Below are 23792 nucleotides of genomic sequence, written 5' to 3'. Positions count from 1 at the left end.
GAAGCATTCACGCTGTCAAGTCAACAGCAATTGAACCAGGCTGAACATCAAGCCCCCCCCCCCCGCGCCTCCTCGGCTCATCCCCCCTGAGTGGCCGGTTGAAGACATGACACAGCTTTGTATTCTTTGACGAGTGTCTGGAGTGGTTATCGTTCTATCCTCCTTACCCCTCTCCCCCCGCGGATCGATCCTTCCCCTGGGTCACCTGAGCCAATCAGGAGGCGTTGATTGGTGTCCCTTTCGCTTGCCTGATCCTTCCTATCCTTTCTCGTCAACCCTGAGACTTCACATAGACTCTCTTGCTCTCCAACTCTCAGCCCTTCTTCCTCTTTTCCAATCACTCTCTCTGTTAACTGACTCCCATGCCCTCTTCTCTCTCCCGTGTCGCAACGCTGGAGAACCATTGAGCCAACTTGAGCCACATTGAGCCAACTTGAGCCACATTGAGCCACATTGAGCTTCTTAGACGTGCTGCTGTTCATCCACAACCTCGGTTGTGTCTCCTCGTATCTAAAATAAGTGGCAAATAAGGCTAAATAAGTTGGTTTCCACACGTGGTGCAATGGAAAACATTTTACGGGATTATATGTGAACACATCGTGATAACGCTCTATAATTTACCCTCGCCCAATACTCATTTTCACTGAACAGAGCCTGAATGCATCACATGGTAACTCTCCAGAACCTTTGTTCTCGCCCTGTCGATTTAACCACGGATTGGTTGTTTAAAATTAACATGATCAGAGAGCAATTTGAAAAGCATAAATGCCCCGATTGCATATTTGACTGAATATTGGTGGATAACAATCGGCGGTAAAACTTTGTTTCACACTCCAGTAGTTTACGTTAACGTGTTATTAATCCGTACTACACCTTAACTAAAGGTCAATTGTACAATTCAAGAAATTGTGACTTGTAATGGTTAGTGACAAGCATTTAAAACCCACATTTAAATTTAAAGAGCTTCAATAGAGTTCAGAGTCACACACACACACTAAAAGTTCCACGGTGGCCAGTTTTGGACCAATCTGTAAACCAGATTTCATATTGGGTCTTAGTTAAGTGTAACTGTTCGATATTAGAAGATCTTATTAGTCATCTATTGAGCATCGAGGATGTTATGTCCTAGCGTAGTTGAAATATTCTCAAGAAGACAACAACACAATCCCAACAAGATGTGGGTTAGTAAAATCAATACAGTATTACATTTTATTTCTCGGAACATCTGAAGCTCATTGATCACGCCGTTGTCGGGTCGTGGTTAGACGGTCTTGTCGTATCGAGCATGTCAGACGTGAATTTCAAAAAACCAAAAACAAGCACAGCAACAGAAATCCTGAACAAAAATAGCGATGATTGAAGTCACACAGACACTCAATCCGGCCGCCACTCGATCAGGATATGGAGACCAGATCCATGACCCAGAAATACTGGGTAAGACCTATTCTCCCGTCTCCTGTGGAATCACACCTCATCTCCGTTGATCGGCATTGATCCCGTACGTCACAATGACGTGTGTCACTGTTTGTAGTCGCTGTGAAGAACTGCATGAAATTTACTGTCCAACTGATTCAGTGTGAACTCCATGTGTCACTCTACGGATATTTGTTTCTGAGTATGTGTGAATCATCAGCTTGGTCTTTGTGTCTATGTGTGTGTGTGTGTGTTGGATGCATAGAGTGAAATGTGCAGTGGTGTGTCGTCCACTGATTGCTTGGCTCTCCTCCACCCGGCTGCATTGTCAGTCACAGTAATGGGAAGGGAAGGCCGGGGCTAAACAGCTGCTAATGGGAGATGACTAGGGAAACCATAGCCCTGTCCTCGGTACCCGCTAATGCAAACCAACGAAGAGGGCACGGCTAGCACTGTCCATGCCGATGCTAACTGCTAATTCAAAGTAATGAAGAGGGAAAACTCCGCTAATGCTAAGACAAGATAGAACAAAAATTAACACTGTCAGCACTTATGTTCGCCATTAATTTAAACGAGGGGGAAATGTGACATTTGCCAAAGCTGGCGTGCAAACTAATGCAACTGGATTGATAACAGCAGCGCCGGCCTCAATGATGGCTGCAGATGACACCAATTAGCATGCTTACAATCGTAATGCGATGCATTATTGATTCATCTTCTGAAACTCTGTATTCTCGTCCCGTCCAACGAGGTCGGAGGTCAGGGTCAGGTAACAGTGCCACCTCTGCATTGTTATAGTAATGAGGACATGCGGGGTTCAGGGAATAAAAGTCATTTTACGCGTTCTTAGACGGTGGCAGCTAGCAGCTAGCATGGCTGCTAGCATAGCGGCTGAAGCAATTTGAAAGATTTGTTCTTTTGATAAAAGATTTTTTTTAAACGGATATCTTTACTGCAACTTCCGTGGTGCATTTTGATGCACACCATCCAATCACAGAGTCTAAAATGATGCTTTTACTTACCAACAGTACATATTTTACCCTGGAGAGAACTACCTGATCGTTGTTGGGTCGGTCCTGATGAATTTGTTGTTTGAGGCATTTTCATTGAGCTCTGATTTGTGTCAGAGAGTGGCTTCTTATCGACTCAGATGTAAAGTTTAAGACATTAAATCAATGGTTTGTAATTTGGGGAAATATGCTTATTCGCTTTCTCGACAAGAGTTGGATGAGAAGATTAATATCCCTTCTAATCGTTTCAATAAAAAACGAATCTGTAGCCAGGAGACAGTTAACTAAGACTTCCTACATGCACCCCCACCTTGAAATATTGGCAATGAAAACAATATGAGTCATGCATAATTCCTCAAATATAAGTTCTAAAAACTATATATATTGAATATTTTGATTTCGAATGCAGTCTTTAATTACAGCAACGCTCTCATTTTACGTTTCTCCAGTTAAGTTTTGAGTAAAACATATTTCCGTTAAGACCCCGACACTAATTAACAAGTTATTCTCAATTTATTTAATCCATAGAAAGAAAAGAAAATGTGTGAACTGCAACTTCGTGCTAATCTAACCGTCTCTTGACTACAGCTTAACATTTAAAGAGGCACTGCACTTTACACATGTATGTTTTAGCTATAAACTTAACAATATGCCTGTATTTTGATGTAATAAACCAACGCTGGTGTTCATGTTGACATTTACTCCAAAGTGTATAACAATCTGTATCACATGGGTTGAAAACACGACATCTGCGGATTAAAATCAGACTTCGGGGGCCACTGCTGACATGGAGTCGCCCGGTCGGGACTGATCCACGTCACCAAGTGTACGCCTCCGCCCTTTGCCCTCTTTATGTTTCTTTATGAAACGATTCAGTGGGTGGAGTCAGGCTCAGACCTGAGGATGACATGAGAGCAATATTGTTTTTTCAATTTTAAGAAAGCGAATAAGCGTCTTATCATACATGCATAGTACTTTTTTAAATCTCCAAGGAGTCAGTGATATCATTACATCATCAAAAGGAGAATGAAAAGAAAACTTACAAAATGGGAGTTCCCACTGAGGAAAAAAATAACCAGCCACCACAAAACTCTATCGCCATTGTTACGGTATAGTTAATATTAAGAAACATAGTGATTCCAGTATGTTCCCTCCTGATGGCAGCATCACAAACTCTGTGAGAAACCTCCATTGGGAATATGTTGCAAGGTTATATTGTACGGTGTATTGAATGAAGCTTAACAATGATCCCGTTCCTCGTAGAAGTATTATCTTTATTGAATATAATACAGCAGACTGAAGCTGCTTCACGAGGGCTCATCCCGTCTCTTCATTAACTGCTGACGCCTAAGCAGAACACATCGGTGCGGTGTACCTGCAGACAAACACCGAGAGGATTAGCAATACATGTCGGATGGCGACGAGTTTCATCTGAGGAAGAGTGGTTTGAAATTTCAGAGGAGCTACACATAGAAGCAGATAGATGATAGATTAGAGGGAGAAGGACAGGGGGAGTGCTAGAGATTAATGAAGAGACGGACCGCTTGTAACGCGAGCAAATGAAGACGAACGACCTCCAGGTTCACGAGCAACGGATCTTTTCATTAGGAGAAAGTACAAAAACAGAAAAGAAATGGAGAAAAGAAAAAGATGAAGAGAGTGACGAATGAGGTGCAGAGTATGGGTGATGTGTGTGTGTGTGGTGGAGAGAGAGGAGGAGACAGATGAACTGATAGAAACGGAGACAGAAGGACAGCCATGAGGGTTTGAGACATATGCGCGGCAACCAGAGAGGACAGGGGGAGCCGCTGATGGATGGGAGTGCCGACGCGGGGTTACAGGGGGGGAAGGAAAGATGACAACGGGCTGGATGGGAGCACGAGATAGAAGAGGAGGAGGATGCCGAAGAGGGCAGGAGGGCGAGATCACGGCGAGGAGCGAGAGGGCGGTGAGTTGAGGGTGGAGGAGGAGGAGGCGGAGAGTGGAGGAAGGTGCATTCGCATGGACAGGCTGTCATAACGGGAGCCGACTGCTCATCCTGACGCTCTGAACTGACCTGACCCACGCTGCTGAGGACACGGGGGGGGGGTAGACAGAAAAGAGGGCATGGAGCGACGGAAGAGGAGGAGGGAGGGAGGGCAAACTGTGAGAGGAAGTAGGAGGCTCCACTTTGAGCTCCTTTGACCGGGCTGGCTCTGCATACCACAGGGTGGACGGATGAAGAAGTGGGCGGGGCTTGTCTCAACTGATCCAATCATGTTGTAGCAGGGATGAGGGGGGGGGGGGGTAGGGGGGGTGGAGACAGTAGTTGACCTGACTGTTGACACAATCTTCAGTGATGTCACATGTAGGAAATGGAGTCAATCAATATTGGAATTTGAATTTTTTTTAAAGTATCCGTTACCCGTGACTTACAGAAAATAAAGATGGCCGTGAGAAAGAATTTGAGTGTGAAAGAACATTTTGGGAGAATAACGGACCCGATGCAAGGCTGCGAGGCGCGGTCCGAAGCTCCAACGATCTAGCGAGTGTGACTTTGGTCGTCAATTGATTTGTTAAACAAACAGAAAATTAGTTTTAAAGTTTACATTTTGTTGTGTACATTTTGGAACCACATGTGTTGTAACAGTTCAGCTCCACACCTTCCTTTTTATTAGTCGTTTTCATCCTGTCTCACTAACTATGATGTCATTCCAGATCCTGCTTCCCACCTCGTCAGTCCAACTCCCTTCACCTGTTCTCTCACCTCTGATCACTCCCTCGTCAATCCCTCATTCCCTTCACCTGGTCCTCACGCCCGTCTCACCTGTTGCCCATCCCCTCGTTAGTCCCTGTCTACTGAGGTCCCCTCACCTGCACTGGTCCTCTGCCAGATTGTCTTGTGTTTCCAGCCCAAGCCCTTGTGTGATGAGTCAATGTATTTCTTAGTGTTTTGTTCTGGATTATTCTCTCAGTAAAGATAATTATTTGCAGTCTGTCATCCAGAGTCATGCATTTGAGTCCACCTTAATACTCCCGTGACGTGTAGTCGTATCTGTGTGTGATTCAAAGACTTTGAGGGGAATGATTTACTCAACCATCCCCCATAAGGTGTGAATGAGTAAACAAGTAAATGGTAAATGGACTGGTCCTACAGAACATCCTAGAAAACCCTATAGAACACACTAAAGAACACACTACAGAAACTCTAAACTATCTATTTAGTAACCGTAAGTCAACCTCTCGTTATTAAAGGAAAAGGAATGTAGAAAACAACGGCCGCTCGTTGAATATTTAAACTTTATCTGGTGTTCATGGGCGCAGATAACAACATGTTTTCTTTTCTAAATTATAACGAATGACTCGAGTGGTAATTTAATGTTCTCTCTTTTTACAGACACACCACTCATAATGTAAAACGCGTTTGCATTTATTCCAGAGAAGAGAGCGAGATGAGAGAGAGAGACGACAGGGGAGACGGATGAAGGGATATGGGCTGATGTAGAAGAACAGACATCAAAAAGGATGGAAGCGGAAGAGCTGGTGTAATACAGAAAGGTGTGAAGTCCCACTGAGGAGCGGAGGATGGAGGAGCTCTGGAGGAGCTCTGGAGGAGCTCTGGAGAATGAAAAGGTGGGGTTGGGCTGACGGAGGCTTGGCATAGAAGGAGCTCCTGGTGGAGCTCTCCTCCCAACAGAGGGCGAGGGAGGATGGAGCCTTCTCCCTCTCTATTCTTCCTCATGAATAGCAACTCTGCACAAGGCAATACACTGTGTTTGTGTGTGTGTGTGTGTGTGTGTGTGTGTGTGTGTGTGTGTGTGTGTGTGTGTGTGTGTGTGTGTGTGTGTGTGTGTGTGTGTGTGTGTGTGTGTGTGTGTGTGTGTGTGTGTGTGTGTGTGTGTGTAAAATGAGAGCGGTACATAAGCTTACTCTTTGGAAGCAGAGTGTGAGGAAGCAAGAGGCGGCAGTGTTTAACGTTTCGAGGATGTGCCTTCAAGAGAGCCAATAAGGAGAAGAATAAGACGTAACAATAAATCCTCCAGTTCATCCTCGTATTCGGCTGCACGTTGAGGATCGGGAGGCGAGGACACTGGCGAGGCGTCACATCTGGGGCTCATTCCAATTTGCTTTTTTTCCACCACTCACATCTGCTCAACATGGAGTCAGAGGGTTCACGGACCCGGATTACACGAGGACGGCAACATCCGCCGCTTGATCCTAAAAAGTCACCTGTGTGTGTGGGTGTATATATGGATGGATGTGAAATAAAAAAATAAAATTTTTTTTCCATAAACATGCACTCGGAGAGGCTAGCGGACATGATTTCGGGCATCGCGGCGGAGGTCTCCCGCTAAAGGTCAATACTCTTCCGTGGTTGTTTTTTGAAGTTCAGGGCGATGACGGCGCTGATGAATCAAAACGCCGTGTCATGATAAAAAAAATGCTTCCTTGCATTTTTCGCCTCGTATTTCTGAAGAAATCCAAAGTGTGACGAGCCTGCTGCGCGTAGCTCCGCCTTCTGAGCTACGATTGGACGATCGCTGTTCGGGAGACGGGGTCAATTTGTTGTTTTTGTGCATAAACACACACACACACACACACACACTCAGAGGCAAAAACACACACGGAGGACAAAGTGGCTTCATAACTACGTTCATTACGAATGCAACACTCGACTCTTATGGGCTGCCGGCCGTCCGCATGAACATTGACAAAAGGCCAACATGGCGGCTCAAGACAGGCCATAAATTTGCCGAAGAGGGATCACGATCACACCGCGTTCACTCCCGGTTCAAGCATAGAAAACATCCACTCAACTCAAATGAAAGCTTGTCATAACTTTGGTTCGTCGGCGATGTCCCGCAGATCGCCGTAATCGTCGGTTCGCGAGGCGTCACGTTCGTTCGGTCGTTCATTTTATTTCCAGGACGCCGCCTCGCAGGAATAACTCGATAATCAAGGCGTGGTCACACTCGGGGTCGAGGGGACCATCTGCCTCGCTCACAGCTCAACAGATTGCAGAGCTTTCCAAAATGAGATCATGAACTACCCTCTGCCTCCAAGAGGGAGCGCCGCTTGTTCAAATGCACCTTCATCATCATCATCATCCTCTTTTTTTCTCACCCCCTGATTGGCTGAGGGGTTGGTTCCCCGGCCGGCGTGGGCTGGTTAATTAGATAATTAGCTGCGGCAAGACATGCCTATACGCTGCTCCGCCTGTAATCACAGGAGGAGAGCTGGAGCACCACAGGTGGACAACACACACACACACACACACACACAATATTTAATATGCTGAATCTGCACGTTCACACACATTAGCAACCTGAGAGAACCATGTTCAAGGTTTTCAATGGGCAGGCCAGGTGTTGTAACAGGTTGAAGATGAAAGTGTGTGTAGTTTAGCAACATTAGGATGCACAGCTCGTCCTGATGAACCGGACAGAGGACAGAAATACGTAAAGACTGTTTCCCCGCGATGGACAGTCCTCGTCCGTGTGCGTCTGTGTGTGTGGTGTAAACAGGTGGAGGAGGAGAGGTGGAATGGGACACGGCTCAGAGAGTGTCCGGGCCGAGAGGTGGAGCGGCGGCAGAGGGGAGCGGGTGGAGCTTGGCTCTCACACCGCCCGCAGCATCTGCTACTGGGCCGGTGAATTACGACGGCCGGCCTGTGGTTGGCATGTGTGTGCACATGCGTGTGTGTGTGTGTGTGTGTGTAAAGAGTGAACGACTCGGGTGAGTGAACTCTATTGCACTCACTACTCTCCTCGCTTTTTCGACTCCCTCTCCCTCGGCCCTGCGCTGTCCCATTTTATTATGAGTGCACACATGTGTGTGTGTGTGTGTGTGTGTGTGTGTGTGTGTGTGTGTGTGTCAGATGTCCTATTGCCTCTGACATTACCGTACTTTCCCTACCACAGGTGCCCAGGCAGTTCCGTCCTTGACCTCACCCTCCTTGGAATGCAAATTACTATTATTGTCATTCATATTGTGTGTGTGTGTGTGTGTGTTGTTCTGCGTGTGTTAGACATCCGACATGTGTATTACACATACACACAAAGCCATTAAATGATGAATAGGCTCGTTGGAGACACAGTTTTTTAGCCTTTAAATAAATAAACAGTTACATCCTGTTAGAGCCATAAATATGGAAGAGTAAATGTGCATCTTCATCGCTCTCTTTTACTTCTTTTTACGAAACACTTGGCTACTCGTTTTAAAACGTGTTGCATAAAGAAGCTTTATTGTTATCCACCACAGAGGATATGTCTTAGAATGAACCTGAGACTAAAGAGCCAACGATCGAGCGTTAAATATTACAACGATGAAGAAAAATAGGAGAACAAAACGTGGCGTTTGCTGTCAAATCTGAGAGCCAATCAGTGCTTTGATCTGGCGTTTCCCATCATGCATCAGGGCCATGCAGTCGGGGGAGAGGCTCAAAACACTACAAAGCTAAGTACTACGGAGGACAGAAAATTAATTAAGTATAAATAAATAAATGCATGAATAAATAAAGGAATAAATAAATGCTTTGATAAATGCATGAATAAATAAATACAGGAATAAATAAATAAATGCTTAAATGAATGTATATATAAATAAATACAGGACTAAATAAATAAAATGCTTAAATACATGTATAAATAAATAAATAAATACTGGAACAAATAAATAAATAAATGTATAAATAAATAAATGTTTAAATAAATGTATAGATGAAAACAGGAATAAATAAATATAAGTTATACCTAAACCGGGCATCATGAAATAAATCTATTTCTACATTACTGTATTTCTTCATTTATTTATGTCTCTATTTATGTGTCCACACATATTTCTTCATTTATTTATGTGTCTTTATATGCAAATGAGCTGGGGCGGTCATTTTCTGTCCTCCATAAAGCACCGCTACTTGTCTATCTATATCTATACCTTGTTGTTCCTGGTTGCTCAATCCTAAAGGTTGTTATGCCTCACTAAGAGGATGCCTTTTAATCGCCTACTTTTTATCTTTTATGATTTGTAAGTACTGCGGCTGCCCTTACAAAGGAATTACGTACTCCGCTGTCGTTACTTCGCTAATAGCTTAAACTTTTAAGCTGAAGCTGCAAACACTGACGCGCTGGATCATATTCATGACAGGTATGAGCGCTTATTTAATTCCTTCTGTAAATGAGGCAGCCATCAGGCTGACCTCTCCGGGGCTCAGTCGGTGAGACGGATTGCTGCACAGAGGATTGTGAGTCGGAGGCGAGAACATTGACGTCTTGATATTGTTGCCATACAGTGTCCGACATCAACAATACAACACATCTAATTCTCCCCAAAGGAACATTTGACTCGGACTCAAATGCTGTAGACGCAATATGACATCATGTTGTGTCATCGAATAGATGCCTTCATGGTAGTAATAATAATACGACATCTTAACGACACACTAAACACAACCACACCTTTAACATACCCATGCACAACCACATGTTTATGAATTGGTATGCGCCATTATTTAGTTATTTGTTAGTTTCAGTTATTTTTGATCTGCCATTTTTGTCCGTTTTTTGCTTTTTTTTATTGACCTAAACCAAATAAATAAATAAGGCTCTTTAATTGCTTTGCCTTCTCAACAGTTCTTCACCGTAGGAGCTACCGTCGGGGCTAAAATAATTGGTTGGCAGCGTTTCATCCAATCGATACCAAAGAATGGCATCACTGTCAATCATCCATGCGTATGAACATAGTTTCCCCACTTTTGTATTTCCGACACTTCGACGGCGGCGACGTTCACCGGAGAGAAACTCGCAGGTAGAAATCGACTGCTGGGAAGTAATAAAGCCACAAAACGAGGGGACGGGGACACGGGAACGATCCTAATTTACTCAACTGGCAAACAGCTCGCCGGTCGCTCCTTCCGACAGCGTCAGCCTCACGGCCGTCCTCTCAGGGACATTACGGACGGCTTGGGGACGCGTCGTAAATCACCTGAAGAAGAACCGCGGAGGCCACAATGGAACTGCTCTCCTCTCTGTATCGAAGAGTGCTACTAATTGATGAGCGATGACACGTGTTGTTTTAGTGCACGCGTGACGATTCAAACGCCTGTCACCCACCCCCCCAGTAATGATGATCCATCCCTGGCTATTACCAGCTTATGGTTCCTGATTGTTCGACACGTGAAACATAAATCACACCCCGTAACCCACTTCTTTAAAAGTGAGTGCTCACAGGAGATCCTGTGCGTCTGTGCGTGTTGATTTCTCTTCATCTACAAACCGCACGCATGACGTCGAAGAAGCGAGACACCGGAGGCTCGAACGACTCCCGCTCCTCGAGGCGCTCGCGAAGCAGGATTAAAGGTAACTCGAGTAAATCGAGGCAAACGCCGAAAAGCTCTCCGGACCGGTCGGTCGTCCTGAAGTAGATCCCTATCATGCGGCGAGCTAGAATAGATAATCCTTCAGACCCACAATGCAATTGGTAAGGATTCGCGTCGTGCCGCAAGTCGCTTTTGAAAAGCCGTAAGAAGTGAATTCCGCTCGTTCCCGTTCGCCAGAGAGCCGGAGTCCAACCTGCGGGGCGGGAAACACCAACTGACGCAATCAATGTGTTGAAAGCACGGGTAGAATAAATATTGATGTGTAGACCCTGCAGATACAGGGTCAGATGATTTATGACAGACTTCTTTCAAAGAAACCACAATCTGTGCCAGATCCAACACAGATTACAAGATGTCATTCATCCGTGGTGCTGATGCTCCGCTAGTAGGAATGAGGCCAATACTGATGGGAGGTGAGAATAGAGACATGGGTGGGGGGGGGGGGGGTGTAGATAAAGCAATGAAGGCGAGGAAGCGTACGCATGTCGGGTTAAGAGAGGCCACGGCCGAACAGAGGAGGAATGACGTCTGCCGAGAGGGGAGCTGTGAGAGCTTCTCGACACACAACGTGCATGTCGGGGCGTCTCACCTGCTCATGGGATTGTGTGTGTGTGTGTGTGTGTGTGTGTGATATTGGCCAGCTGAGGTGATAATCCCCTCTCAGATAATAGTGAACCAGCACGTCCTCTTTTTCAAAGTCACACATGCTCTACCATCCAGCATGCACACAGGCACACACACATATACATACACACACACGCTTAAGACACCACAGTCCCTCTTTTTTCTCTCCCCTCACATAGAGTCAAGAGGACTTTGCTCATCAATTCCGGCGGAGGTTGCTATGGAGACTGAGAACAGTGTGTGTGTGTGTGTGTGTGTGTGTGTGTGTGTGTGTGTGTGTACGCAAGCATTTGGGAGAGGTGTGTGTCTTAATATCTTCTCTGGTCCTGTCAGGTCACGTTCCAAATCGCTGTCTGGTTGTGGGATCGCGTGCACACACATACACACACACACACACACATACACATACACACACACACACACACAGTGGCAAAGTGTTGAGCAGACATTTTCCCCTCCACACTCCCTGAATCCCAAAGATGTCTCACAAAAGTGTGAGGCGGACCGGTCTTTAATGTGGACAACACATACAAGCATAGGTGTGTGTGTGTGTGTGTGTGTGTGTGCGTTCAGTCCGTGCACCGACAACGTAGCCGCTGCACGCTGCTGGCGACGCCGTTGTTCCAGCACACATATATAATTGTGCTCCAGATGAATCCGTCTGCTCCGGTGCTCAGAAGTGGCTCTGCAGGTTTTATTTTTAGCATCACAGGCAAAAGCGGCCCCTCCTCTACCCCCCCCCCCCCCCCCCCCACACACACACAAACACACACCCTCCTCTTTCTCTCCCCCCTCTCTCTTATCTCTCTCTCTCCCACTGTCACGTCTCTCATCTCTGAAAATCTCTCACCCGACTGTGTGTGTGCGTATGTTGGCCAGCGCATATACACACACACACACACACACACGAGCACACACACACACACACACACAGCTCACGCTCCGTCGTCATAAGTGAAACCCCCGCTCTAAGCCCTGCTCTCTGGACTCTGTTGCACCTCTCTGCTCTCATCATCACCGTTAATGTCTGAGTGGAGGCGTCGTGAGGGGCGGCGTGTGAAGGAGCTCATTGGGGTGGAGGTGACGTCGGGACTGTGGGCACGTCCGGAGCAATGGCCGCCGAGGCAAGGTCAACGGCCCGCGGAGCTTTTCACTGCACGTCGAACTCGGCAGAATATTCCCACAGAGAAAACGTTCCCGGAGAACCGCCCGCCGCTTCCTCCCGTGGCAGTGGAGCGCCTGCCCGGCGGCACACGGGTACATTTACATTATTAGCATCGGGGTGTAGCGGTCGGGGCGCCAGGTGCCACGTCTCTCCATCAGCCGGAAGGAAAGAAAGACTGAAAAAGGAGGATTTCTCGTCCCTGACCCCCGTGTTCACTGCGATTCCCGTCTTTCTGTGCTTGATTTTTACCTTCGCATTGAAAATGCGGAAGGTAATGTTTTGATCGCCGTGTATTTGTATGCGTGCGTGTTATTCGCATAAGTAAAAAAGTATTAAACCGAATTGCATGAAATTTGGTGGGATGATTGGTTATTATCTGGGGACCATTTGATTAGATTTTGGGATCAATCGGGTCAAAGGTCAAGGTCAAGGTCATGAAAAGGTAAAAATCTTCTTTTTTACCATAGCGCGGTCAACATGTTCATAATTCAATGCCCAATCTTGTGATATGCGAAGGTATGCGCTCTACCGAGTGCCCGTTCTAGTTTTAAATGCTCTCATATCAGGACAATGCATGGATGCATACATACGGGCTACGAATATGCTGTATCCATGACGACTGAATACACCCCAAAAACTCCTAAATACTGTGTTTTAAAATGAATTATGGCAAGAAGAAAGAAAGCCAAGCGGAGACAGGATTCTTGGAAGTATTCGTACCAACGGATAAAAAGCTACTCCGCTGTTCCTCTCACGCTTCATGTTGCCACCTCAACAAAGTGAGAAGGTACAACTGAAATCTTCTTTTCTTAACGGGGGTCTTCACCTCTTCCGTTTGGGTCCCTGGTGAGACCAAGTTTACTCTTTTAAACAAGTTCTGATGTTCTTCGCCCGACATGCTTGATGAAGGTCCTCCTCCCACTGCCGATGGCGAGCTTTACTACTCGGTACCTCTAAATATAACACAGTTCCATGGAGTTTAGAAACCTATGAAATACTTTGTGTACCCAGATCTAGACGTTAATAAGTCTGTGTACGGTTTGGCACAATCCAAACCACAGCAAGGTTTTTGATTTCGATTTTTAAAACGATACCCAGACCACCGTCTTCCTCTCTCGTGAGCTAGTATTTAAGTATCTAAAAAGTGGTGCCCCCAGCTTCCAAGTCCAGTGGCAGAGAAAACTTATTTTTCAATTCACAGTCTACTGCCAGACCTGTTTTAAAATACCAGCTTTAAGTTTTAATTCATCCAAATGACCTCATGGCGGTTATTAACTCCCTCACTCCATTCAACCCATGTGCAACCTCTCGCAGTAGCTCGTGTGCGTACACTTCGTACACCTCTGACCGAAAAAATCAACGACCACGACAATCGACTTCCCAAAACATCCATATCACCACTCTGCCGCCGGAGAGATTGAAGATTCCCGTTTCCGTGTGCCGGGTTTGCGTTTCCCATGAACCCCATCGAGCTCCTGTGTCAATAACTCCTGCGTTGCCCTTCCAAGAAAAAAATACCATCGCGTCCGATTGCTGAAGCAAGAACGCAAACACGGCGGGAAGCCTGGCCGTGTGTCCACAGAGCGGACATTGGTACGCATGAATGCACGCAGCTACACGTGCTGGACGCACACCACCTCTAAAACACACACAAATGTGCATGTTATAAGCCCCTCCCCCCCCCCCTCCACCACGCTGATGTCTCCGTGTCTCTCTGCCCAAGTGAGACGCCATCCATCACGGTGGATGCACGGGGCGAGAGATGACTCACATGTCTCGTAATCACGGACAAATTGCACTGGATGGCTCTCATATTTGTGAGGCAGCCGCGGCGTTCCCTTTGCATACAAATGACCAAAGTCTCCCTCTCAATCTGCTTTCTCCTTGATGCAGGAGATGCCACCGGGCGAGCGAGGAGAGAGAGAGAGAGAGAGAGAGAGACGTGGAAAGAGACCGGGAGAGGAGGAGATGAATGAGACGTCCAGCGACTGAGATGCTTCACCGTTATCGTAAGTTTAATCAAACTCAGTGAAAACCTTGGGAGCGGAGCTGCTGGTATTTCTCACTTTATCATCCTTCAAAAAACTAAACTTCTGCCTTTAATCCACTCACTTGCATTTCTTTCTGATCAGAATGATGTTTGGCCAATGAAGCTCGTGTTCGGTCCATCGGGAAATGACAAACGGATCAGACCCTGAAGCGGTCTGATAATAAACCGATAAACATATTCACAAAATCAATGTCGTGGCTCGACTGATGGATGCAGATGCAACTCGGCTCTTATTTGTGTCCCGAAAATGCTGCGATCATCAAAGCACGACACATGAGAACTCCGTGTCTCCATCACTCCCCAGGAAACACCGGTCATCTGACAGGTGGTAAACAGGGTAGAGCGAGTAATGAACTCCCTGGTTCCAGAAGAAGACCGTGTGTGTGTGTGTGTGTGTGTGTGTGTGTGTGTGTGTGTGTGTGTGTGTGTGTGTGTGTGTGTGTGTGTGTGTGTGTGTGTGTGTGTGTGTGTGTGTGTGTGTGTGTGTTTTCTATTCCAAATAAAAACTGGCTAAGTGGGTCATGGGTTACCAGCAACTAAAAGACCCGCCAAGTGTAGCCAATAAAAAATAACGAGCAGCACTATAGCTCTGAAAGTCATTAAATGTAGTCGGCAACGATGACTCAGGCCACGCCCACAAGATGATCAATAAGAAGCAATACAAAGAACACGTCTACTGTTAGTATTCACGGCGGAAAGACTCCAGTGAAGAGCAAAAAGGGGGGCGAGACAATGTCTATGTTTACACACGGAACGATCAGGAAGAACAAAAGAGAAAGAGGATGGCCGCACAGTACCGGGACATAAAAGCAAAGAGCCGCGCTCGCGTCACACTCGGCGCTCTTTGAGAAGTCACATTTTAGATCGACTTTCAGAACTGAAACACTTTCAGGTAATTGCAGACAACTGAGAAAGAAAGAAGAAGTCTGTCATCTTTGTAAACGCCGGGCGGGTCTCAGGGAAGAACAACACAAAGAGGTCCTCGAGAAAAAAGAAAGAGAAAGAAAGAAAGAAAACAAACCGTTACCAAACCGCTCGCAGCGGCCCGCTCTCTCCTCGGCTAATGAAATATGTAATGCACTTAGTTTCCTTTAGTTAGCGCCGGCCTCCTCCGAGGCAAGTTCCTCCTCTCCAAAGCTAAACGACTCTCTCTCAATGGAGCGAGACGGAGTGAAAGAGTAACAAAGGAGGAGAAGTCAAGTGTGTTTTCAGGGAAGCCGAGGCGACGCGTTCCTTCTATTCACCGACTCTTCTTCTCACGGTGGACCGAGCCGAGCGGGCGGATCCTGCGACGTGTCTGGTACCAACAGCTGAGCGGTGCATTATCACCCCAAACACTCCTTTTCATTTGTATTTCTACAACCCTCGCTCTTTGTGGAATGAGTTATGTGACGGACGTCTGGAGGGGCGAGGGCTCGCTGTAAAGATGAAGAATGGTGACGGGCCGTTCTGTGTCAGGAAAAAAAAGAAGCCAGATCTGTATCTGATTGGCGTGCTTGCGTCTCGGCGTTGAGTTACTAACTCGCCAAAATAAATAACGGGGAGGGGGATCACGTGGCGAGAAGGCCGTAAGTCAGGGGCGTCAAACTCATGTTCACCGTGGGCCACATCAGCATCACGGCTGCCCTCTTAAAGGGCCGGAAACACTTTATAAACTCCTCGAAGATATTGTTAAATAACTCTCTTTGCATTTGATTATTGTTTATCGGAGTGTAGAAATATTGTGCAGAAGAAAATGACTCTAATATCACAACATGAATCCATTTCATTTGAAACCTTCAAAATAAAAGCACGGGAATTGTTCGATTTCTTTAAGAAAAGGTGATCGCGTGTCTTTCAAGGCGTCAGGGGCCACATAAAAAGGATGCGGCAGGGCCGTGTTTGACACCTGTGCCGTAGGTGGCGCAGGTCCGTGGATCATTAAAACCCGTTTCGTTCAAAAGCAAAGTATAAACATGGAATCAGTGTTCAGGCTGGAAATAATCAGCAAGAGTGAAATCCATAAGATCCACGCCTGCACTCATCATTATATTGATGACTCGTATGGAAGTCGTCCATCAGCGTCTGCCCGGGAGAAATCGACGTGTGTGTGTGTGTGTGTGTGCGCAGAGGATGGTTTCATGAGTGGTGGGGGAGGGGGTGAGCGTAATATTCGCCTGTTACCTTCAAAGCAACAGGGTTGTGTGTGTGTGTGTGTGTGTGTGTGTGGAGGGGGGGGGGGGGGGGACTTACCGAGCACACCGAGCCGGTAGTTCATGGTCACCACGATCACGTTGCCGTAGGCGGCCAGGACGCTGGCGTCAAACATGTTCCCGGTGCCCTCCATGTAGGAGCCTCCGTGAATGAACATCATCACCGGCTTCTTCCTGCGGTCCCGGATATCTACACACACACACACACACAGAGGAGAAAAGAGAGCAACAAAAAGAGTAAATAAGTCGGTAGGTTGACCGGCGCCAAAGCGCTTACCGAGCACATGGCACTAAGGCGTCGAGTGCAAGCGGTTGACAGAAGTAGGTAGTTGGGGTAAAAAAAAAAATTTGAATTCGCAAATGTGTGGACAGAACAGGAACATTTGTTTCGCCGCGAGAGCTCCACGTGTCGTTGTGTGAAAGTCAAACCCCCGAGAGCGCTCCGCTGCGAAGATGTTTTGGCGCGAGGAAGGAAGGCGCTCTGAAACCGGAGGCAACTGGGCAGCACGAGGGCAAGAAGAGAAATCTTAATTCACGAGGAGTTACATTAAAGTCGAGTCTGCAAAGAGAATAGCGTCTGAGGAACACCCCGTGTGCAACCAACAGATAACGAATGGCCACCGGCTCTTCGTATATCACGTCTGCAATGCATTTCCATAATTTCCTCATTTTATTTTTCGCACATTGGAACTCGGAAGTCCCAGAAATGCAAATCGCAACTGGCCCAGAGCTGCCGGGACGTCTATATCAACCTATTTCTGGGTCCAATCTTTAGAAAACACCGCTTTCTTTGATGCCGTCGTTTTCTCTTTTTTTTTGCACAAATTGTGAGCTGGATACCGGCCAAGGGATAAGAAGATGACTGGAAATTTCCACGTGAAAAGATCATTTATATTACTGGGAGGTACTTTGTGTTCCCCTTTCGACGTGGTCACGTGTAACGGAGTCATTCTGCTTTTCAGACACATTAAAAGTGAAGCATTATTATTTAAATATGATTAAAAAAAGAGTCACTCAAATTTGGAACTCAGTCAAATTGTTCCGTTCATTAAAACTGTGTTGATACACTCTCGCATCTTTCTTCACGAAATGCGTGCGGAGCATTTCAGAGTCCGCGTCAGATGCTCCGGCATATGCCAGCCACCCCAGTGCTTTGGACCCTGATGGGCCCTCGTTGACCTTTGACCCAGGCTCCCGTCGCGTGACTGAGAGCTACGATACTCCTCTCCTGCCAGGAGCCTCTGCTAGCATATGGCACACGAAACTTAGAGCCGTGGCACAGAGACTGTCCCTGTTGGCTTCTGTGTGTGTGTGTGTGTGTGTGTGAAGGCCTGTGGATATGAAAGAGTAGTAGTGCAGAACCACCACATAAATAACTACGATAGCATCTGTTAGAATGGAGGGAGAGAGATGGAGGGCGTCTGGCTTCCTGTGAAACCTGCTTTTGTATTTATATACAAACACACGGAGGACATGTCTGTGAAGGAGCTGCTGGAATATGATTCAGCAAGATGGATCCTAACAGACCAGCGACACACCAGAGCCCAGACAGACGTAATACAGTCAGGCAGACACACTCACACTGAGGGGGAGAGGAAATTACAGGCAGCTGCAATGGAGAGTCGCTATGGCAACTGCTTCCCTTTATCTTGTTTCCTCCTCTCCTCCTCTCCTCTCCTTTCCTTTCCTCTCCTCTCCCCTCCTCTCCCCTCCCCACCTATACTTTCCCCTCCCCTCTCCTCCTCTCTCCTCCCCTCCTCTCCTCTCCTCTCCCCTCCTCTCCCCTCCTATACATTCCCCTCCCCTCCTCTCCTCTCCTCCTCTCATTTCCTCTCATCTCCTCTCTTCTCCTCTCCTCACATCTCCTCTCCTTTCCTTTCCTTTCCTCTCCTCCTCTCTCCTCTCCTCTCCTATACTTTCCTCCTCTCCTCTCTCTCCTCCCCTCCCCTCCTCTCCTCCTCTCATTTCCTCTCCCCTCCTCTCCCCTCCTCTCCTCTCCTTTCCTCTCCCTCCTCTCCCTCTCCTCTCCCTCCTCTCCTCCCCTCGTTCCTCCTCCCTCCTCTCCTCCTCTCCTCCCTCCTCTCCTCCCCTCCCTCTCCTCCCTCCTCTCTCTCCTCTCCTCCCCTCTCCTTTCCTCTCATCTCCTCTCCTCTCCATCCTCTCCTCCGCTCCACCTCTCCTCCCTCTCCTCCTCTCCTCCTCTCCTCCTCTTTCCCTCCTCTCCTCTCCTCCTCTCATTTCCTCTCCCCTCCTCTCCCCTCCACTCCTCTCCACTCTTCCTCTCCCCTCCCCTCCCCTCCCTTCCTCTCCTCTCCTTTCCTCTCCTCCCCTCTCCCCCTCCACGAGCCACTCTCACGTGGACAAAGTCTCATTGACTGTTGCCGTGGCAACATATTGCTCCTGTGCGTCTCTAACCCTGCGATGCCCTTCGCCACATCTCTACCTAAATCTCATTTCATTAGTAGGATACACACGTATGCAAACACTCACACACACACACACACACACACACGCTCTGCATTCTGGACCGGGAGATGGAGACTGACAGCCTCTGGCATCGTGGGAGACAGGCTGCAGATGCACCGATGTTCCCACCCGCACCGACGCAAGACACACTGGCGCTCGCCAGGCAGGCTGTCACAGCTGACCCGCTGACCCCGTGTCCACAGGTCACTTACAGGGCGACTCGCTCTGGCACAGTGACAGATAGGACGGAGGCCCTCGGGGGCGACACGCCTCCTGTCTCCCTCTCTTTTCCCGTCTCTCTCTCTCTCTCTTTCTGCCTCTGGCTTCGTGGAAGGTTCCAGCCACAGATGGGCCTCAGGACTCGCATGTGATCCCCGTGGGGGGACAAACTGCTTTTTAAAGCAGACACAAAACAGTTAGCACACCTCCATCATGTTGAAATATGCAAATGCAATGCAGCAATGCCTTGAGAAAACAACAACAACAACAACAACTAATGACATCATCAGCTCTACTGGGAGAACACGTGGTGGAATGTGGAATATTTCCTTCACCGGCTGACTCCTGAGTTATCTGGTCCACAACCCGTCCACAGACACACAGAATGAGGCTGCCATGGCAACACGATGCCTTGTATCCCATGTATTGCTCTGTGTCCAGAGTAAACATGCAAAAGCCTCAACAAATCCTTCCCATCATATGCGAGATTATGGACGGATGGCAAAAGGCAGAGGCAGGGCGAGCTCTGGTGTACGTCGGCCGAGTGTTCATCGACAACTAAGAGGAAGAGCAACAGGTCAACGTCACTAAAAGGCATCACTGAGAGGTTTACTTACACTTTTTCGGTGTAGGAATTCCCATGTTTCAGTATATTTACTTCAGTGTACTTTCTGCACATACACGTGGGTTATCCGTAGTGTCCAGACAACCCAGTCAGATGTCCTGTGGGCTGCTTTTAGATCAGATCACACGCGATTCAACGAGACATTCATACCCCCACACCCCCCCCCCATATGATATGACATCAGAGCATCAATGAAAATAAATATAAAACACAAAACTAAATACTAAAAACTAAACCATCTATGTCACATGCAGGTGTGTTAGAAAACACCACCCACGGCTTCAGAACGACCTCAGCTGCTACAATAGGGACTCAGGGAGGATGAATATATAGAAAATGTATTCACACAGAGAGTGTGAGAATAATGATGTGTTGTTTTGAACAACACGAGCATGAACCCGACGATGAGGACGCCGCGCGCTCCTTAAGTTCCTGCCGCTCGCCACCGCCGCCGATGCTTCACATTGCGAGCCCATCAATGCCCAGCAGAGTATTTTTCCATTGCGGCTTTATGTTTACTTAAACTCTGCAAGAAAAAAAAATAGGAGGAAAACTAAATAAATGCTGCCAGGCTGGTCCAAGGCTGAGCTCAGTGCTCACAACGCCACCTCGAGAACGGAAAACACGAAAGACGGAGAACGAACACGAAGAACTGAAAACCACATGGAGAAGTGGGCAAAATAATGAAATAAATACAAAAACAATGCCGCTGAAATTAATTGACTCTGCTCTACAAAACAACAACAACAACAACAACCACAACAAAGCAAGATGGCGGAGGGCAGATGAGGCCGGTGGCCCCGAGGAGCTTCGCGCGGCCGCTGATCCTCTCAAGCTGAACGGAGACAATGAGACGATTAGGCCGCCAACTCGTGTCTGGCGTTCCGGCTTAAGCGCGGCGCCCACGGAGACGCCGCCCCCCCCCCCTTCGATGAGACGTGGGCGGGCCTTATCGAATGGCGTGGTGGCGGAGGCCCCTCCCCCCCCCTCGCCGATCGTCACCGCCGGTAAACACAGACGGAGGCGGCGGAAAGATTTCTGCATGTAAGAGACGCGGCTGAACTTCAGGGTGGATCAAGAACGGATTACAGATTTTTTTTTAAAAAGCCTCCGTGTTCATTTTTATTCTCGTTGATCTTCAACCGACGAGTATGAACCCCGAGCTGACCTCCACCCCGTCTAGAGAGGCGGCTCGGTGTTATATATATATATATATATATATATATATATATATAAAGGACTGTCTCAGAAAATTAGAATATTGTGATAAAGTTCTTTATTTTCTGTAATGCAATTAAAAAAACAAAAATGTCATGCATTCTGGATTCATTACAAATCAACTGAAATATTGCAAGCCTTTTATTCTTTTAATATTGCTGATTATGGCTTACAGCTTAAGAAAACTCTAAAACCTATCTCATAAAATTTTAATATTTCCTCAGACCAAGTAAAAAAAGATTTATAACAGCTGAGTGTTTGTCAAGGCTCAGGAACCCTTGCAGGTGTTTCGAGTTAATTAGACAATTCAAGTGATTTGTTTAATACCCTACTAGTATACTTTTTCATGATATTCTAATATTTAGAGATAGGATATTTGAGTTTTCTTAAGCTGTAAGCCATAATCAGCAATATTAAAAGAATAAAAGGCTTGCAATATTTCAGTTGATTTGTAATGAATCCAGAATGCATGACATTTTTGTTTTTTTAATTGCATTACAGAAAATAAAGAACTTCATCACAATATTCTAATTTTCTGAGACAGTCCTGTATATACACTACCGTTCAAAAGTTTGGGGTCACTTAGAAATGTCTTTATTTTTCAAAGAAAAGCAGTTTTTTCAATAAAGATAACATGAATAAAAAATACCCTCTATACATTGTTAATGTGGTAAATGACTATTCTAGGTGGAAACGTCTGGTTTCTAATGAAATATCTCCAGGTGTATAGAGGCCCATTTCCATCAACGATCACTCCAGTGTTCTAATGGTATATTGTGTTTGCTATTCGCCTTAGAAGACTAATGTCTGATTAGAAAACCCGTGCAATTATGTTAGCACAGCTGAAAACAGTTATGCTGGTGATATAAGCTATACAACTGGCCTTCCTTTGAGCTTGAAGTTTGAAGAACAAAATTAATACTTCAAATATTAATCATTATTTCTAACCTTGTCAATGTCTTGACTATATGTTCTATTCAATTTTCAATTCAATTGATGAATAAAAGTGAGTTTTCATGGAAGACACGAAATTGTCTGGATGACCCCAAACTTTTGAACGGTAGTGTATCTATAAAAGCATATATTACTTCCTAACAGGAGCCTGCGGAGACATCGTCTCTCCATATGATGAACTGAGCATGGAGAGATGGAGGTGGGGCCATCTTATTGAATCACGTCGGGGTGAAACGACAACTCAAGGTTGGGAGAACGCAGCACCCGCAATTTCATACCTTCTCCGAAAATTAGCATTTTCATTTCTCCCATATTGGCTCGACTTAATGTACCTTCCTACCAGTTCTATTTGCATTAGCATGGATAGGCCGGGGAGTGTGTGTGTGTGTGCACAGGCACGTGTGGGGGCGGGGTGTAAATATTGACCTTTTACAGTGAGGTCCCGAGCTGTAATAATAGGGAAATTGCTCGCAGCAAATGATGAACTGTCATCTGTGTGCAAATACACCCGAGCTCTTTGTACTGGAGCTCCAATTAACAGAAAGGTTACAGAGTGGTGGAAATATAATAACATTGTAATGGAAGGAATACATTTCTGTGTATTTTCGTGTTTCTGAGACCTGTAATTTTAGTAATGAGGGATCGGCATTATTACGGATCCTCTACGAGCGAGTCGAGCAGTTTAGGAAATGCGTAGCGATGCGTCCTCTGAGTCTATGAGGGCGAATGTGCTCTGGGATGAGGCTTCATCCAAAGATGCCAACGCACCGCTCTCATTAAAACATGAATTGGAATAGCTGATGAAATATTCTCTTGCTCGAGACCAAAAGCGTCCGTGTGAATCGTATCTCTGATGCATATTCAGGAGAGAAGTCTCCAGAGGGATTTGATCTGCAGCGAGAAAACAAGCTTTTTAAACATCTGTGACGCGCCGACAACCGCGGGATCCGGTTGGGATGAAAGTGTGAGAAAAACAGCGAAGCGCAATTAGATCGTCTGTCAAATATGAATGATGGAGCCGTGAGAACGGCTCATTGTCATCCGGCGGTCGCCAAAGATCTCCTATTGCAAACATGAGGCCACCTCGATTAAAGCAACAGGAACAGAAGCTCAAATACCAAACCGTGCTGTCAACCGACTGTACGGCTGTGTTTCAGATGTGTGTGTGTGTGTGTGTGTGTGTGTAAGTGGGTCAATAGCAGGTCAGTGGCAGGCCGGTGTGATGGAGGACTGGAGGTGGAGACACCGGGTGATGAATGGGATGTGATGAGATGCACAGCAGCAGAGCTGGCCTCCGGGCCACCGAGCAGGGCTCGGGCTGAATCGTTAGAGCACAATGGATCAAGGCAAAGGCCACGCTGATTGCATCTGGGATATACGTGAGTGTGTGTGAGTGTGTGTGTGTGTGCACTGGTATTATAATGCTTTTGAGAATCAGACGGGTTTTTCTGCATGAGCTTTTTCAAGGAAAGTAAAGAAAGAAGAAGAAAATGCATTTCT

The 23792-nt window shown here is 46.7% G+C and overlaps 1 protein-coding gene across 1 annotated transcript in view; it reads right to left on the bottom strand.

The window, feature by feature from the left end:
• The window catches only part of LOC130211611 (neuroligin-2-like), a 55320-nt gene extending 38328 nt beyond the window's left edge, over positions 1 to 16992 (bottom strand). Inside the window, 1 exon segment of the mRNA XM_056442479.1 lies at positions 16851 to 16992. Within this exon segment, the coding sequence (XP_056298454.1) occupies positions 16851 to 16971 (121 nt within the window). The 5' untranslated portion in view covers positions 16972 to 16992.
• Between the last annotated feature and the right edge of the window lie 6800 nt (positions 16993 to 23792).

This window comes from Pseudoliparis swirei, chromosome 21 (assembly GCF_029220125.1).
Source record: "Pseudoliparis swirei isolate HS2019 ecotype Mariana Trench chromosome 21, NWPU_hadal_v1, whole genome shotgun sequence".
Lineage (NCBI taxonomy): Eukaryota > Metazoa > Chordata > Actinopteri > Perciformes > Liparidae > Pseudoliparis > Pseudoliparis swirei.
Note: the sequence above shows the minus strand (reverse complement) of the source record. Positions and strands in the feature narration are given on the sequence as shown.